We start from the raw sequence: 18,908 nt of genomic DNA, 5'->3' as shown, positions 1-18,908 counted from the left end.
CGCACTTCACTCCATTCGGTCGCTCCTGTGCACCGTGGCTAATGAAACCTCCCATGAAGGTCTCTTTGCCTTCCCTAGGAAATCCACCTCCGGGGTATTGCTCCGAACGTGGCCGGCAGCTCCAGGACCCGTTCTCCTCCGTAGACACGTTCGACTCCACAAGGCGGACCTGTTGGTTGAGAGGGTACACCTACTTCACGCCAACCCACAGGATGCTTACGTAGCGTACCCTGACGGCTGCCAAGACACAATCTCCCTCAGGGACCTAGCACCAGTTGGTTCCCCACACCACCCCCCTCCGACCCGGCGCCACCCTCCCCCCAACGCCCCCCACCGCAGCCCGGCTCCGGGACTCTCCACCCACCCTTTGCCCACACCCGGGGATGAAGAGGATTTTGACACGCTCCCGGAGTCACCGAAGACCAAGCTGCCACTGGAGTCGCCACCAGCATTACGGCGCTCTCTACGGCAGATTAAGGCACCGGACTGCCTGAATTTATAATTTTATCTGTACTTTAAAACACCATTTCCTGTATGTAGTTCTCCACCACCCCCGCCGGACTCATTTCTAACAGGGGGTAAATGTGGTAGTCACCACTGATGTATATATTGTATATACTGTGCATACAGGATGTTGTTATAGGTGCTTTACGGTCAGACCCCTGTACTACAGGTATGGGGGTAGATCCCTGCCTGTTGTCTCCACCCAGTAGGCGGAGTATAAATATGTGTGCTCCCCATACAGCAGCCATTTCGTCAGCTACTGTAGGAGGCCACACATCTCAGTGTAATAAAGAATCAATTACATCCTACTCTCATCTTTACGTAATTGATAGTGCATTAAGGAGTAAATACGATAGCCCTTCATCATAAGGTATTCCATAAGGCATTACCACACAATATATGGCTACCTCTTTCTATATGGAATCATTTAATGTGCGCCCTGTACATAATATTTGGCCTTTTAATGAGCTCTAATGAGAGGTTGAATAGTACAGTCTGGAGTCATTCATTGAATTCAAGCATGGTTGCAGAACAGAAGGAGGCCATTTTGGTCTGTTGTGGCTCTGCCAGCAGGAACTACTCGGCTAGTCCCACTTCCCTGTCTTTTCCTTCCAGCTCTGCAATGCTTTCTCTTCAGGTAATTATCCAATTTCCTTTGGAAAGCCAAGATTGAATCACCACACTCTCAGGTAGTGCATTCCAGATCCTAACCACTCATTGCGCAGGAAGGTTTCCCCTCCTTTTGCCATTCCTCCTTTTGTCAGTCACCTTAAATAAGTGTTCTCTCGTTCTCGATTCGTCTGCTAATGGTAACAGTTTCTCATAGAATTTACAGTGCAGAAGGAGGCCATTCGGCCCATCGAGTCTGCACCGGCTCTTGGAAAGAGCGCCCTACCCAATGTCAACACCGCCACCCTATCTCCATAACCCAGTAACCCCACCCAACACCAAGGGCAATTTTGGACACTAAGGGCAATTTATCCAGGGCCAATCCACCTAACCTGCACATCTTTGGACTGGATCTACTATTCAACCTATTCACACATTATGAACAGGGAAATGTTTCTCCTCATCTAAAGTGTGCAGACCTCTCACGATTGTTGAATACCTCTTACCAATTTCCTCTCAACCCACTCTTCTAAAAAGGACAGCCTCGGCCTCTCCAACCCATCCTGGTAACTGAAGTTCCTCATAGAATCATAGAATTTACAGTGGCAGAAGGAGGCCATTCAGCCCATCGAGTCTGCACCGGCCCTTGGAAAGAGCGCCCTACTTCAGCCCCACACCTCCACCCTATCCCCGTAACCCAATAACCCTACCTCATCCCTGAAACCAAACTCATAAACATTCTCTGCACTCTCTGCCATGCCTTCACACCTTTCCCAAAGTTTGGTGCCCAGAATTGGGCACAATACTCCAGTTGAGACTGAACCAGTGTGTTATAAATGTTCACCATAACCTCCTTGCTTTTGTACTGTCCAGGATTATGTACACATTATTTTCTTTATTTTTTTTTCCAATTCATTTTTTTTCCAATTAAGGGGCAATTTAGCGTGGCCAATCCACCTAGCCTGCACATCTTTGGGTTGTGGGGGCGAAACCCACGCAAACACGGGGAGAATGTGCAAACTCCACACGGACAGTGACCCAGAGCCGGGATCGAACCTGGGACCTCGGCGCCATGAGGTATTAGGGCTAACCCACTGCGCCACCGTCCTGCCCACCCGTACACATTATTAACTGTTTCCTTAATTTGTCCTGCTGCTTTAAATGTTTTACCCTAGGTACCTCTACTCCTCCACCCCTTTCGATTGGTATCCTTTATTTTATTTTATATCTACATTCTCCTATGCAAGAGAGATTGGTTAATCCCCTGACATCGTCCTGCCAGCTCCAATCACCTTATAAGCAACACAAGGAGGCTGACAAGCGATTGACACTCTCAACTTGAACTAGAAATTCATTGGTTTGAGATTTAACACAGAAAGAACATTGAGGCAAAAATGAAAATTCTCAACGGAGATCCCACAAAAAGTGTGGTGAGTAAAACAGCCAATCTTAGAAAGGGAAAATGATTTGTGTTGTAACACAATGTGGATCTCACTTCCATCTCTGCATCAAGAAACTGTGGGGGTCAAGATCCAGTGCAAGCATTGAGCAATGTAATTTAGACTGACACTCCTGCCCCACAAACCTCTGAGGACTCTGCCTTCCTCCAATTCTTCCTACTGCATTGCCCAACCTATTATATGGCTACACCTTTAGCCATTGAGGCCCTGTACTTCAGAATTAGATCCCAAAATCTCACGAAATGTTAGTCACCCCTTCTAATTTCTCCTTCTTTAGCTTAGCATCCATTTTCCCCTGCTTCTGTGATGTATCTTGGTATGTTGCCTAAGTTAAAGGGGCTATATAGATGCAAGTTATTGTTGTTAAAGATATGCCATGCCATTCAATGAGGCATTAAACTGAAGACCCAGATCATGTAAAAGATCCTGAAGAACAGCAAAGGGTTCTCCCACTGCCTTGACCAGTTTTCTTCTTCAATGCCGCAGAGCAAAACTTTCAAAGCACCTCTTTGGCTGCAAAGAGTTTTGGATGCCTTGAGGTTGTGAAAAATTTACATAAATGCAAGCCTTTCCTTCTTTACAATACAAAATGAATAGAAACCAGCAGACAAAAATGAGATTAAGACGTTTCAATTTTCTTTTTGCATTGGAAAGGCTGCTCCTTGAAAAGTAACCTCGAACCATTGGTCACCTTTATTGCTGATCAAAGTCAGTGCTTTTGTTACTTTGAAAATGGTTATCGCCAAACTTGAAGACCATTCTTCACTCTTTTCATTCGCAACGCCCAGTGACTTTCTGTTTCATTGTCACTCACACATTCTGAAGCTCTGCAGGAGCATGGAGTCTGTAATTACAAGTCAGCCCGTAAACATAAGAAGAACAAAAGGGAATGAGCCAGTGAGTTACCTCCTCTATTGTGTGAAAGAGCAACTGTCAGCGACTTGATGTACTGCTGCTATTTGTTTCACGGGCAACTCGCAGTATTATCTCAAATAAAGTCATCAAGCTACCCCCCAGAACTGACTGTGCATTAACTAAAAAGGAAATGGAGCAACATAATATGAGGCTGTCCTGATAATCGAGTGAGCCTGCTCATTGGAATGCATTGAACTTATTCTGTAGAATTGTAGCTTTCCATTCGCTTGGTCATTTGGAAGATTTTAAGATCAATCTTTAAAATGCAACAAACACAAATGGCCTAGTGCGAAAAATGCACTGAAACACTGCACAATCTGCCGGGGCGGCCAGCTGTCACTGACATGTCTCACACCCTCTGCAAAATCTTGCTGACATTTGGCCAGACTACTTGGCAAAGGTTGTCTGCAGTGAATCATTCACTTCCTGACTCACATTGTGCAAGGCATTAGTCAGGAATGTGATGGAATACCCTTCACTTTCCTTAATGAGTACAGCTCCAACAACACTCAAGAAGATCAAAACCAGCCAGGACCAAGCAGCCGCTTTGATTGACACTCAAACCACCACCTTATACTCCCTCCAGCACCCTATATACAAGATGCACTGCAGAGACTCACCAAGGCTTCTTCAACATCATCCGCCAAACTCTTGCCCTCTACCACCTAGAAGGACAAGGCCAGCAAGGACATGGGAACACCAGTGCCTTCAAGCTCTCCTCCAAGTCACACATGATACTGTAGAAATATATCATCGTTCTTTCATCATCATTGGATCAAAATCTTACACCACTTTCCCTCAAAGCTCGTGACTGTACCTTCACCACCAGAGAGCAGCAGTTCAAGAAGGTGACTTACCATCACTTTCTTATGGGGAACTAGAGATGGGTAATACGTGCTGGCCTTTCCGTGACATCCATATCCTGTGAATGAATTGTTTTATTTATTCACTCACACGATGTGGGTTTTTCTGGCTAGCTCAGTATATATTAGCCATTCCTAATTGCTCTTAAGATGGTGGATGGTGAGCCGCCTTCTTGAACCACTGCAATCCATGAGGTGTAGGTACATCCACAGTGCTGTTAGGAAGGGAGTTCCAGGATTTTGACCCAGCAACAGTGAACGAACAACGCTCCAGGATGGTGAGTGGCTTGGAGGGAAACTTGCAGGTGGTGGTGCTTCCTCTGTATCAGCTGCCCATGTCTGTCTAGTGGTAGAGCTGGCGCATTTAGAAGATACGGTCAACGGAGTCTTGGTGAGTTGTCTGTGCATCTTGTAGATGGTGCCACTGCCCCAGCAGCGGAGGGAGTGAATGTTTAAGGTGGGGTGCCAAATCTGTGGGCTGCTTTGTCCTTGGATGGTCTTGAGCTTCTTGAGTGTTGTTGGAGCTGAACTCATCCAGACAAGTGGAGAGTATTCCATCACACTCCTGACTTGTGATTTGTAGATGGTGGACAGAATTTGGGAAGTCAGGAGGTGAGTCACTTGCTGCAGAATGTCTGCCTCTGTTCGATCTGATCTGGTATCCACGCTATTTATATGGCTAGTCTACTTCAGTTTCGGGTGAATGGTAACATCCAGGATGGATAGTGTTAGTAGGGGATTCAGTGATGGTAATGCCATTGAATGTCAAGAGCAGATGGTTAGATTCTCACCTGTTGGGGATGATCATTGCCTGACACTTGAATGGTGCTAGAGTTCCTTTAAACATTCCTTTTAAAAAAGGCTACATGTTGGTTATCGTTCATTATTTTCCCAACACTTTAGTCTTGGCTTGTAGCAAGGATACAATTTACAAGGGCAGACTGACTTTCCTGTCAACTGGGACGGGATTTTCTGACCCCCCGGCCGGGTTGGAGAATCCCCGGGGGCGGTGTGAATCCCGCCCCGCCGCTCCGACGCCGGCTGCGGTATTCTCCTGCGTCGGTTTTCAGGCGGGGTTGGGGTTTACGCTGCTCTGGTTGGGGGCCGTTGGAGCGGCCCCCCCCAGTAATTCTCCGGGCCCCGATGGGCCGAGCGGCTGTCGTTTCCTGGCCGGTCCTGCCGGCGCACAATAGACATGGTCCACCATAGCGGGACCTGGCTTGTAGGCAAGCTAGGTGAGCCCTGGGGGGGTCGCAGGGGGATCCGGCTCCGGGGGGGGCCATGGAGGCCTGGCCCGCGATCGGGACCCACTGACCTGTGGGCGGGCCTGTGCCGTGGGGGCACTCCTTCCTTCCGCGCCGGCCTCTATAGGGCTCCGCCATGGCCGGTGCAGAGAAGAACACCCCCCCCTGCGCATGTGCAGGAACACGCCGGCCGGTCTGCGCATGCGCGGAACCACGCTGGCGGTTCTGCGCATGCGCCAACTCGCGGCGGCCCTACAGCGCCGGTTGGCATGGCACCAACCCTTCTGGCGCCGGCCTAGCCCCCGGAAGTGCGGAGGATTCCGCACCTTCCAGTCGGCCCAACGCCGGAGTGGTTCGCACTGCTCTTGAGGCCGGTGTCGGGCCATCCGGCCAATTGTGCGAGAATCCCGCCCCGATCTTTACACATTCAGTGAGATGGAATGCGATGGAATTAACAGTTGCCGATAATCATGTGAGCACTGTCTGAATTATGGTGGAGAATCCATAGGATCCATAGAATGAGGAAAGGTTCAGCTTCTGAGTCCCTGCCAGAAGTTTGACATAGCAGAGAGGTTTGAGAACTGAAAACGTCTATCTCAAGTAGTTCCCTGCTGACCATTGTCTGCGATGAGCAAAACTGAGGGGATTGGGTAGAGTTCACCGCACCAATAAATACATTAGACCAAAAAATTATTGGTTTATTTAACATCAGATTTGTCCATGCTCTACTGTCTCGCAGGGCAGTTTACGTACACAAAATCAATGCAGCCAAAACATATATAAACTCACAAAAAGTCATACTGTTCTCTGATAAGTAGAGCATCGCCAAAGAGACTCTTTCTCCTGTAACAATGTTACAACAATAGGAGCTGTATTATGGGATGTGTGACCTTCAGTGCCTTCATCAAGTTTTTTAAAAACTAACTTGTGCGACCGGCCCATGTGTATAGACTTGTAACTGGTGGAAAGGTGCTACGTCGGAACAACCATGGCCGGTAGTTTCTCCTCCGAGGCTCTGCCATCTGTGACCTTGCTCCCAGGAGATCAACAGGCCCTGCCTCCCCTGCCTCTGTAGGGCGTTGTTCCTATCCAAGTGCACCGCTGGTGCCGGGCGATCGCAATCAAAAGAATTGCCAGCTCGACTGGCTCCATGGTCCTCCGGAATTAAAAATTGAAAGGAAGAGAACATCAGAGTGAGCAATAAGGAGTCCTCACAATGTCCTGACCATCAAACCTCTCAGTATCAGGGACATCCACCATTCCGCATCCCTCTGTGAGGGCTTTTCCACGAAGCCTCACTCCCTCCCCTGTCACTTCCCCACAGTTGCCCCTCTCAACTCAACCTGAACGAAGCGCTTCAACTATTGAAAGCCTCAACAATCCCTGCGACGAATGGAGGATTATTGGCCTCGAAATATTGAGACAATTTCAGGGTTAAAAGTCTGGGGTTATAGTGTGTTTGACTGCAGTGGTCATGTTTTGCTTCTAGAAAAGAGCAGGTGAAATTGACCAGAGGAATGTAGTTTGATTGAGGAGGTCCATGGGGAATTAATGTGCTTTCGCAGCCTGTAGAGATCATTTGTTTTCAGCTTGGGGCGATGAGGACATTGCTGGGTGGAGCCCAGGCATGCAGAGAGGCAGTGAGTTTTGGAGAAGCTTTTGGAGAGGAGCTGAATTCTGATCTGCCTAATCCTGAGTCCACAATTCTCTCACAGTAGGATAGTTATAAAAGAGAAATAGCCTGTAAAGCAGAGCAGTCTTGTCTGGGGACCAGGAAGAAGCTGAAACAATCCAGGTGAACTAGCTTTTGAAGATATTCAGCCCGAGTCTGAAGAGCTCCAACAGGAGCCAAATCTGTTTTACAAAGCAAGTATTACTCTGGGCCCTGGTAATTTTAAGATAGATTGAGAGCTGTATGTTTCTTTTCTTGTTGTTTAATGGGAAACTGAGTACTAGTGTTAAGGAGTAAGTGGAAGCTGTTCTTTTTGGGTAGAACGGCATGTTAGCACAGTGGTTAACTCAGTTGCTTCACAGCGCCAGGGACCCGGGCTCAATTCCCTGCTTGGGTCACTGTCTGCACGGTCTCCTCGTATCTGCATGGGTTTCCTCCGGGTGCTCCAGTTTCCTCCCACAAATCCCTAAAGATGTGCTTGTTGGGTGAATTGGACATTCTAAATTCTCCCTCAGTGTACCCGAACATGTGCCGGACGGTGGTGACTAGGGGCTTTTCACAGTAACTTAATTGCAGTGTTAATGTGAGCCTACTTGTGACACTAATAAAGATTATTATAAGATTATTATTATGAAGTTAAAAAAATTAATATTGTATTCATAATAATGATTTGTTTTAGAAATGCCAAGGCCCTATTCCTTTGTGCAATCATTCTTGGAGCACATCACTCTTTCCGCACAGTCTTAAAATAAACTAAAATATTAGTGTTTCCGTCCAGTATCCTAGCCAGTTGCTGTCTGATCTGGGTCCATGATACTCCCTTGAATGATGGATGAGGAGAACAGTTGAGTGCATTCAATGGAGCTGCATTCTAACCTCACACGAGAACACGGGCAGTGGGCAGCACGGTAGCATGGTGGTTAGCATAAATGCTTCACAGCTCCAGGGTCCCAGGTTCGATTCCCGGCTTGGGCCACTGTCTGTGTGGAGTCTGCACGTTCTCCCCGTGTCTGCGTGGGTTTCCTCCGGGTGCTCCGGTTTCCTCCCACAGTCCAAAGATGTGCAGGTTAGGTGGATTGACCAGGCTAAATTGCCCTTAGTGTCCTAAAAACTAAGGTTAATGGGGATTGTTGGGTTACTGGTATAGGTGTACATTGGCTTGAGTAGGGTGATCATTGCTCGGCACAACATCGAGGGCCGAAGGGCCTGTTCTGTGCTGTACTGTTTTAATTCTAATTCTAAACAAGAACTGGACCGCAATTTTCCCATTAATGGGGTGACTGATGAGTGAATTAACCATTATGGCTTTCGTTGGGGACCACATCTATGTCACCTCTCTGGTATGTAGATGTGAGCCTGAGCCTTGGAGTTCAATTCTTGGGGGCTCTGTTTCCAAAGGGTTAAAATTAGGTGCCAATCAGTGGCATGCTCATGCATTGCAGTGCTGACTAAATTGGCATAATTGACCCATAAAGGAAGAGTCAGGGTGCTGATTAGGCAATTGGCTTCCACTTGTGGCAGGCAAGGGGCACCTATTGCATGTGAAGACTGAAATTAGCTTCATCCTGAGCGAATACCCTCATTCCCCCAGCGAGAACACTTCACAACTGCAGGTCGTGTTTGCTCCTTCTGGTTGCAGCAGATGCCTGGAGGCTGCTGTTGCTGCTTCCTTCCTTTTCTGCAGCCAGAAAGAAGGGCAATTTTTCCTAAGATAACTGGGTCCTGAGCTCTGTGGGACGTACGAGTCCAGAAGGCAATCGGTTTGAAGCAAGAAGACCCTGCGGAACCCAACGGAGGACGTTGTTCCAAATGAGCCACCTGATGACATAAAGAACAAAGAACAAAGAAAAGTACAGCACAGGAACAGGCCCTTCGGCCCTCCAAGCCTGTGCCGACCATGCTGCCCGACTAAACTACAATCTTCTACACTTCCTGGGTCCGTATCCCTCTATTCCCATCCGATTCATGTATTTGTCAAGATGCCCCTTAAATGTCACTATCGTCCCTGCTTCCACAACCCCCTCCGGCAGCGAGTTCCAGGCACCCACTACCCTCTGTGTAAAAAACTTGCCTCGTGCATCTCCTCTAAACCTTGCCCCTCACACCTTAAATGTATGCCCCCTAGTATTAACCCCTCTACCCTGGTAAAAAGCCTCTGACTATCCACTCTGTCTATGTCCCTCATAATTTTGTAGACCTCTATCAGGTCGCCCCTCAACCTCTGTCGTTCCAGTGAAAACAAACCAAGTTTATTCAACCTCTCCTCATAGCTAAGGCCCTCCATACCAGGCAACATCCTGGTAAATCTCTTCTGCACTCTCTCTAAAGCCTCTACAGCCTTCTGGTAGTGTGGCGACCAGAATTGAACACTATACTCCAAGTGTGGCCTAACTAAGGTTCCATACAGCTGCAACATGACTTGCCAATTCTTATACTCAATGCCCCGACCAATGAAGGCAAGCATGCCGTATGCCTTTTTGACTACCTTCTCCACCTGTGTTGCCCCTTTGAAGAAATGCTTTTGCAAATTGTTGGTGCCTTTGTCGATGGTGTGGTGAGTGCTGCATGTAACTGGCACCTCGCTGCGGGTTAAACATGCTGTAAGTCAAGATGTTCACCTGCACCTCGACGCCAGTAGAATATGTGGATGCCAGGATTTGGTTCCGAGGAGATTGGGCCGTGTGGGGGGGCACAGCTGCAGCAGCTCCTGAATGGAAAATGGCACTGATGACATTGATGGACAGATCTTTTCTACAACAAAGTTTTGGACATGATAACACATTCTCAGGTTTATCTTCTATGTTTGTTGAAGAACCTGCGAGGTGATGTTTCCTTGTTGTTTAATGGTTACTGTGATATGTGAAATCTTATGTAGTTGATTTTCAAATCTTTGTTACTGTTGACCGTTTAATAAACAAAATATTCTCATGGACTGTGGATTAAATGAGCCTTCCAACTTGAACAGCCGGCCACCCATATAGCAATCCCTGACAACCTGGCCTCTGTAGCCAGCAGCATTGAACTTCCAGATATTTCATGCCTTCTGCTTCACAGTGCTGCCTGACTGTGGGGTTTCATTCTCGCTGGCCATCCTCCCCCCATGTGTGAGGGTCTTCAGGCCTCTTAAGGTTCAAGGCACCCCTTGTCAGAGTCTCCCACTCTGCCCATGCAGCCTGGCATCTAATGGGATCCCACACAGGCACCTCACAGTCTGACCCTGTGAATTCACCTGCTCCCACCCACTTTACATCAGCCTTCCTGGAAGGGCAATCCCTCAGTTGTGACATCGCCATAGGCCCAGCAAAGAGGCCACCGGCCGCCAGACCCCATCACATCTAAAAGCTCACAGCTATGAAGAGCCATTAAGGCCTGTGAGCAACCCAGCCCAAGAGATGCCCCCACCACCTCACCTCCAGCCCGGAGTTGAACTTATCTGGCTCCCCTGCACTCTCTCCACTGCCCCCTCTGCAATTGGTACCCTGGAAGGTGATGGCGACTTGAGAGCTCACCTCCGATATCCCTTTTGGTGGTGTGGTCAGCAGGTTCTCGTTTTTATACACCTGTTGTAAATTGCGCCAGTATGAGGTCACGTCAGTACCCAATGAATATTCTATGAGGGGGAATTCCCGTTGGGAGGACTCGTTAATGATATTATAATGTTGTTAAATGAGGTTCCCAATTTTCCATGGTGGATTTCTCATTACGCCACCAGCGAGGGGCCAGGAAAATCGGAAAACGCAACCTCGCCAAAGAGAAACACGATTCCCGATTCTTGCCGTATTTTCCAGGTGCATCGCTATTCTCGCTGACGGCTAACTCTGTCTCCAAATTCCACCCTGGGTTTGCGAATAGGCCAGGTGATTAGATGGAATCCCTGTGAATTACAATATAGCAGCCCCACCACAATGAGTACTGGTCATCTCTTTGTTAAACTCTGGCCACAATCGTTACAAATAAGCAACGGCAAGAATGACCAATTTATTTATCTTTTGTTTTCGGCTTTAGTCTCTGTTGATGTGCAAGGTGTGTCTGGGATACATATCCTCTGGCTGCACCTTCAGCCTGGATTTGATCTGCTAAATAGTCTGTACAATTCAGCTGAACATTGCTGAATCATTTGGTGATTAACTAATTCAGCATGTTCGATGGAGCTGCAGTTTGCAGGTTCCTGACTTCAGCCTATCAATTTGTCTCTGTTTTAATACTGGAGCTATTGATTAGCCGGTAATTGATTAGATGGACAATGCAATGGAAGAACGATCATTGAGTAAAGGAGAATACTGTTAACTTTTTGTCACTTTAATTGAAATGTAGACTCACAGTAATTGAATTTACTCATGCATGCTGAAATGTGTTTTGTTTATTAGATTTTTGATTATATGTATGTGCATTTTGAAGGAATGGGATTTGTTTGGTTGATCCAGGGCTATAGGTAATCCAGTACATTAAGGTTCGGCACGGCAAAATTGCAGCTTTGCAGGAAGTTTGAAGACAAACCCAGACCGGTATTGGGGCTGAGATTTTCCGGCCATTCCCGTCGAATTTCTAGTACCGCCAACGGCGACCCCCCCCCCCAGCATGGCGGGTACCAGGGCAGTATGGCTGGCAAGGAATGCAACTGGCCATTGAGTTTGGCGGGACTGGATAGGAGCTGGCCTGCCAGGATCGGGTGGCCTAAATGAATTAAACATGCCGACACAGAGTCCTGCAAAGAGGAACTGAAAGACGTGTATCCATGTAACACCTTCCATTCTCTAAGGGTGTTCCAAAGTGCTTTAACGCCAATTACGAGCTTCTGGAGTGTTGCAAACGTAGGTAAAGTGTCAGCCAATATGCATACAGCCAGGTCTTAGGAACAATTATCTGATAATGACCAGATAATTCTCTTTTGGGGAGTCCAGAGCCTGGGAAGTCTGGGAATAAGGGGTAGATCATTTAGGACCGGGATGAGGAGCAATCTCTTCACTCAGAGTGGCGAATCTTTGGAATTCTCTACTCCAGAGGGCTGTGGAAGCTCCACCATTGAGTATGTTCACGACTGAGATGAATAGATTTCCAGTTATTAAAGATATCAGGGGGAAAATGGGGATAGTATGGAAAAATGGCGTTTGAGGTAGATTACCCATGATCGTGTTGAATGATGGAGCAAGCTCGAGGGGCTAAATGGCCTACTCCTGTTCCTGTTTCCCATGTTCTTATAATTTGTTTTAATGATAAACGTTGGCCAGGATATAGGGAATCCCCTGTTCTTCGGTGAAGAGTGGCATTGACTCTTCTATGCTCATCTGCGCAATTGGGGGTCTCAAAAGGTGCCTCTGAGAGAGTGCAGCACTCCCACAGTGCAAGACATCAGCCAAGATGCTGTACTCCAGTCTGTAATGGGACATGAACCAACAATCTTCGGACCTAGATGTATGAATGCTATCACTGAGTTCCAGCTGCATTTAAGAAGATACAATGACTATCTTTGACAACCTTACACCCACTGTGCTTTATAAATAGGTTTTTAAAATTATAAGCAGTATCTATTATGTATCTATAGAGTATCCATTTATGCTGTTATGTGGTATTGAGGTATGATCAAATAATGCTGAACAACATAGTCAAAAGGTCTCCTCGGAGATTCCATGTTGCTCTTTATTTTTTCTGATCTGATATTGGGTGTTTCCATGTGTGCTAGGTGTAGCAAATTCATAAACCAATTTCTTGTCCATGAGTTTATGATATTGGTACACTTAGCCACAGGTGCATTATTCCCATTTAAGGAGGCGGTGCTATTAATGTTATACCATTTCTTTGTTTCCATTAGACAACTGCGCAGTTGTAATGGAGATTGACCACGATCGACAAATGGTGTACTCAGAAACCCTGTCACTGGCTAATTATGACCATGACATGCTGTTAGCTGCCGTGCAGCCCTCAGAAGAGCAAGTGGCAAGCCGTCTCACCACCCCCATCGTTACCACCCAACTAGATACCAAGAATATCTCATTTGAAAGGTAACAGCTGATCGGTACCATCTGAGCAACCACTGTCATTCAATTAACATTTGTTACGTAGTAACCCTTGGAAAGGAGGTTCACAAGAATGATCCCTGAAATGAAGAGCATGTCATAGGAGGAACGGTTGAGGACTCTGGGTCTGTACTTGTTGGAGTTTAGGAGGAAGAGGGGGGGGGATCTTATTGAAACTTACAGGATACTGCGAGGCCTGGATAGAGTGGACGTGGAGAGGATGATTTCACTTAGGAAAAACTAGAACCAGAGGACACCATCTCAGACTGAAGGGACGATCCTTTAAAACAGAGTTGAGGAGGAATTTCTTCAGCCAGACGGTGGTGAATCTGTGGAATTCTTTGCCGCAGAAGGCTGTGGAGGCCAAATCACTGAGTGTCTTTAAGGCAGAGATTGATAGGCTCTTGATTAATAAGGGGATCAGGGGCTATGGGGAGAAGGCAGTAGAATGGGGATGAGGAAAATATCAGCCATGATTGAATGGCAGAGCAGACTCGATGGGCGAGTGACCTAATTCTGCACCTATGTCTTATGGTCTACGAGGTCCCAACGCAGGACACAGGAGCGCTATCAAACAGCATTTAGCCCCATGCAACATCAAGAAAAATCAGGAAACATGGCCACTCAGCCAATGTACTGAGAGACTAAAGATTGCAGTCGGATTATTTTTGCTTCCCAGGAACTAAGCTTTAGAAGTTTGATTATAATTCACAGAGGAAGAAATAGAAATCCTTCAGAATTATTTTGGATCTGAAACTCTGGTACAGAATGTTATGAACAACAAAAAACAAAAATTGATCAAATTCTTGACTTTGACCAAAGCCAAACCTATGGCTTATTGTTTGGACAAGTTTTGAATGATTCAAATTCAATCTTCTTCCTACTCCTCCTTTAGATATCATGCCCTAAGAAGGCATTGCAATCATGGACTTTCATTGGATCGGCCCATGAGTATACTTAGCAAAGTACTTCAGTGGTTTACCATTGCCTTCTGTAGTTTGGCTGACCAGGAAATCCTCCTGGTCTTTCCACCTGATGTCAGATATTGGAATGATTTACAGACTGATAGTCAACCTGTTTGGCCACTTAATGCATGCACCTTTCATGGCCATCAAGTCTTGAAGTGGGATTTGAACGCAAAGCTTCTGGCCCACAGGTAGGAATGCTATCACTGTGCCACAAGACCTCTTTACTGCAGCAATATTTTGGCCTTGGAGCGAGCGCAACGTAGGGTTACAAGATACCTGGACTACAGGGGTGAAGTTACGAGGGGAGATTACACAAATTAGGTCTGTTTTCGACAGAATTTAGAAGGTTGTAGGATGATCTGATAAAAGTATTCAAGATATTAACAGGGAAAGACAGGTTTGATAAAGATAAATTATTTCCACTGGTTACACATTCTAAAACTAGGGGGCATAGTCTAAAAAGTAGGGCTGGACCGTTCAGGAGAGATGTTAGGAAGCGTGTCTTCGCACAAAGGGTGATAGAGGTTTAAAATCTCTCCTACAAACAGCAGTTGAATCTCGATCAGTTGTTAATTTTAAATCTGAGATAGATAGATTTTTGTTCAGCAAAGATATTAAGGGATTTGGGCCAAACGCAGGTCTATGGAGTTAGGTCACTGATAAGCCATGATGTCTTTCAATAGCGGGATAGTCTGTGAATGGTTGAATGGCCTGCACCTGTTCCTATGTTCCTATCTTACCATTTTAATTGAAATTGATTTTCCCAATACATATAACACAATGCAAACAAAAGAAAAATTAAAACCATGAAACCTGTCCCTTTCTATATCCCCGACAAGTAAATAGATGATAGTAACCAGGCTTATGGATACATGGGATAGGAATTTATTTCTAAGGGTTAAGAACATGAGGAGTAGCTGTACCAATATTACTGTGGTGATTGTGAAATTCTTTCACCGACTTCCTCCCCCCATCCTGATGCTGAAAAACACACCATACACATCCTGATTTTCATTCAAGATAGTTCCTCGTCAGTTCTCCCGATTGGCCACAGTAACTTTGTTGGACGATTGCTCTGTGCTAAACAGTATTTCCTCGATCTTCCGCCAAAGTTAGTCAGCAGGACACCAGCACTGGGATTTTTTGGTTGCACCCGCCACAAAACCGGAAATTCCCGCTAAATGCCAACGGACCGTTAAATGGTCCGTCAAATTTTCCATCCCGCGATGTTTCCCGTAGCGCGCGGGAACTGGAAAATGTACCCCAGGTCTCTCTGAGGAAACTCACCCAACCTAACTCTTTATTTTACATAGGTTTATTTCTCTCAGGCTTTCTGTCCTATTCTTGCCATCTTTTAACTGAAGTTTTCTTCCTGATTTTATATTAATGGACTCACTGACAACATGGGTGGGATTTTTCGGCCGCATCCGCCCTGTAACGGGAGATTCCAGCCCGAGGTCAACGAACCTTTAAACGATCCGTCAAATTTTCCATCCTAACACCATGGGCGGGAATGGAATGCGTAGCAGTATCTCTTGAACTTATTTCTGCTATAATCATTCCTTTTTTATTTTCTACTTTTGTTTATGCCCTTACCTGCACCTTGTCACCATTCTGTCTCAGCCTGAGACTCTTGTCATTTTATTCTCACTCTCTACCTCTTTTATTGCTTTGTTCGTTCTCTCCTCAAAGCACAAATGCACATTCCATTACAGTTATATAATCCTCTTTCCTCTTCTCCCTGTTGACTCCATTTTCCTTCTTATTGAGATCCATCTCCAATCTACAAAGGCTACAGGAAGCTAAATTAATCCGAGGCTTGATCTCATTACTGTTTCTCTTTGCTTGTGTCACTTGACCTTAGGCCTGTGTAATGCATCTTCCTATCTCTACAATGCAAACAATTCAGCAAAGGTTCATCAAATCTGTTAACTGGTAGACAACATATGTAACATATGCATGACGCAAAATACATATATGACTGCGAGGTTTCCATGCTGTCTTGTGGTTAAATCACACACTAACTCAGTTTTCAGTAAAGTACTATGCTCCATCTTCAAGCCTCTATTTGAAGGGTATGAGTTATTGAGCTTCCAAAATCCTTCCAAACCAGCAATTTCTATCATCTCTTTCTTGTACGGATCAATCCTTGTTATTTGCTGCCTCTTCCAATTCCGTACGATACTCGTACTTACTACAATAATTTAACTAGCAGGTTTAAATTGGGCATATTTGTGCAATATTTACAATTGGCATATAATCACTATCTAATTCAATTGCAATAGGATGTCAAATTAACATTTTTGACAGAATAGTCATTTTGTAACACCTGCTTTATTTGTAACTCTCAAACGCATTTAGCTTGAAAATATTTGTCAATACATTGCAACGGTTGGCAGGTTCTGGTTAGATATACTAGCAGGCAATTTTTTTCAGTACTGTATGGGTCAAAGCTGTTGTTTTGAATTGTACAGGTAGCATTGCATATACCGGATTACCAATGTTATGTTCAATCTGCAGTGAGCTACGGTATAGATGGTGAAGCAATGTACATAATGCTTTAGGAATGGCTATTTGAAAATTAAATGTGCGAAGGAACCAAAGGCTTTCTTGCCAAAATTCAAAAGTGCATTTTTCTGTTGAAAGTGCAAAATAAAAATAAGGTGGCTGCCAGACAAACATTATATCAGAGGAAGAAGTGCAGGTGACTTCCGAAATTGTAACAGTTAAAATGGAACCGTAAATCACAGCCCTAATATTATTTCTGGCTGCCTTCAGAGGCTAAGTGAATAAATGTTCTGAGCTACATTGACCAGGGAGATCTCAGGTTCCTTCTTCAGTCTGTGCTGAGTTAACTGATCGCAACCAGGTAGGGACAATCCAGTTGCACAAGCACATTTTTTAATGACGTTTACTGAACTCAGACAATCTGCCTGCAGTCTATAACTGTCCCATGGTGCGATGCCACATACGTATTTATTAACTTCTTAAACAGTATGTTGGCAACGAAGATTCATTATTGAACGTAGTTAATGACATTCCTTGGCAGTTGAGCCAACACAAAGTGAACACAAAATGGTTTGTGTGTATCAAACTCCTAAAGAACCAGGCAGAAACCACTGAATGTCCAGAAACGGGCTGGATTCTCCGACCCCCGGCCGGGTCAGAGAATCGCCGGCGGGGGGGAGGGGGGGGGGGGGCGTGAATCCTGCCCCCGCTGGCCACCGAATTCTCCGGCACCGGAGATTCGGCGGGGGTGAGAATCGCGCCCCGCCGGTCGGCAGGCCCCACCGTCAAAACTCCGGCCCGTGATGGGCCGAAGTCCCGCTGCTGTAATGCCTGTCCCGCCGGTGTGAATCAAACCTTACCGGCGGGACTGGCGGCACGGGCGGGCTCCGGGGTCCTGGGGGGGGCGCGGGGCGATCTGGCCCCGGGGGGGGTGTCCCCACGGTGGCCTGGCCTGCGATCGGGGTCCACTGATCCGCGGGCGGGCCTATGCCGTGGGGGCACTCTTTCCCTTCCGCGTCGGCCATAGCCTCCGGAATGGCTGACGCGGAAGTGACCCCCTGCCCTGCACATGCGCGGGGATGACATCAGCAGCTGCTGACGCTCCCACGCATGCGTGGACTTCCGCCAGCCGGCGGGATGGGAAGCACTCTGGCGTGGGCCTAGCCCTCAAGGTGAGGGCTTGGTCCCTAAAGGTGCGGAGAAATCCGCACCTTTGGGGCGACCCAACGCCGGAGTGGTTCACGCCACTCCATCCCGCCGAGACCCCCCGCCCCGCCGGGTAGGGGAGAATCCAGCCCCAGATTTGGGCGAGATTTTAACTCACCCAAAACCCATTTGATTACCAGAGCTAAAATTGGGCCCAAAGTGTGGCTCTAAATTCAACTTTTGAGTATTGGACATCAGTACTGTTAGAGAATGGGAAGTTGCCTGGATTTTGGCCCAATATCAACACGAATATTTGACATGGAATACAACTCATTGTATTCAGATTAGGTACAACCCTATACCTTAATCATGCCTGGCAAAAACATCCTCTCTTGTGCTTGACAAATGGCATTTATTTGTTGTGGTTAATTTATTCAGTTAATAATTAAAATTGAGCAAAATATATCTGCCTTTACCAATTAGATAGGGCATAAAACAAACATTAAACTGTGAGCTAGAATCAAAAACGCTTCATAAATGCTGCTTTCTTGCCTGAGCTTTGTATGAAGCAACCTTTGTGTTTGCCAGTTTTAAATGCCTCAAGTAACAAGATTTGAACCAACTCGCTGCGCAACACTGAATAATGTATCTGGTCTGTCGGTTTTTCTGCAATTGGAATGTGTGGAAGATGACTTCACCGCTACTTTCTTTTTCAATTTTCCTTTCTCAGAAATAAATCTGGAATCCTGGGTTGGAGGAGTGAGAAGACTGAGATAATAAACGGATATGAGTCCAAGGTAAAGTGCTCACCATTCTGCAGGACTATTCTCAGAATAAGGGTCAGGCCATTTAGGACAGACTTGAGGAGGAATTTTGTCACTCAGTGGCTGGCAAATCTTTGGGATTCTCTGCCCCAGGAGGCTGTCATTGAGCAGTTTCAAGATTGAGATCAATAGGTTTCTACATATTAAAAACATTAAGGGGTAGCGGATGGGGAAGCGCGGG

The 18,908-nt window shown here is 46.3% G+C and overlaps 1 protein-coding gene across 2 annotated transcripts in view; it reads left to right on the top strand.

Annotated features, from left to right (window-relative positions):
• ankrd13b (ankyrin repeat domain 13B) overlaps positions 1-18,908 on the top strand; it is a 455,805-nt gene that overhangs the window by 353,236 nt on the left and 83,661 nt on the right. For both annotated transcript variants that reach the window (XM_038814322.1, XM_038814321.1), the window contains exons 6-7: positions 13,077-13,266; positions 18,634-18,700. In XM_038814322.1, the coding sequence (XP_038670250.1) occupies positions 13,077-13,266; positions 18,634-18,700 (257 nt within the window). The remainder of the gene's footprint in view (positions 1-13,076; positions 13,267-18,633; positions 18,701-18,908) is intronic.

The sequence above is a fragment of the Scyliorhinus canicula genome, chromosome 12 (assembly GCF_902713615.1).
Source record: "Scyliorhinus canicula chromosome 12, sScyCan1.1, whole genome shotgun sequence".
NCBI classification, from domain to species: Eukaryota; Metazoa; Chordata; class Chondrichthyes; order Carcharhiniformes; family Scyliorhinidae; genus Scyliorhinus; species Scyliorhinus canicula.
The sequence above is the reverse complement of the archived record's forward strand: the minus strand, read 5'-3'. Positions and strand labels throughout refer to the sequence as shown.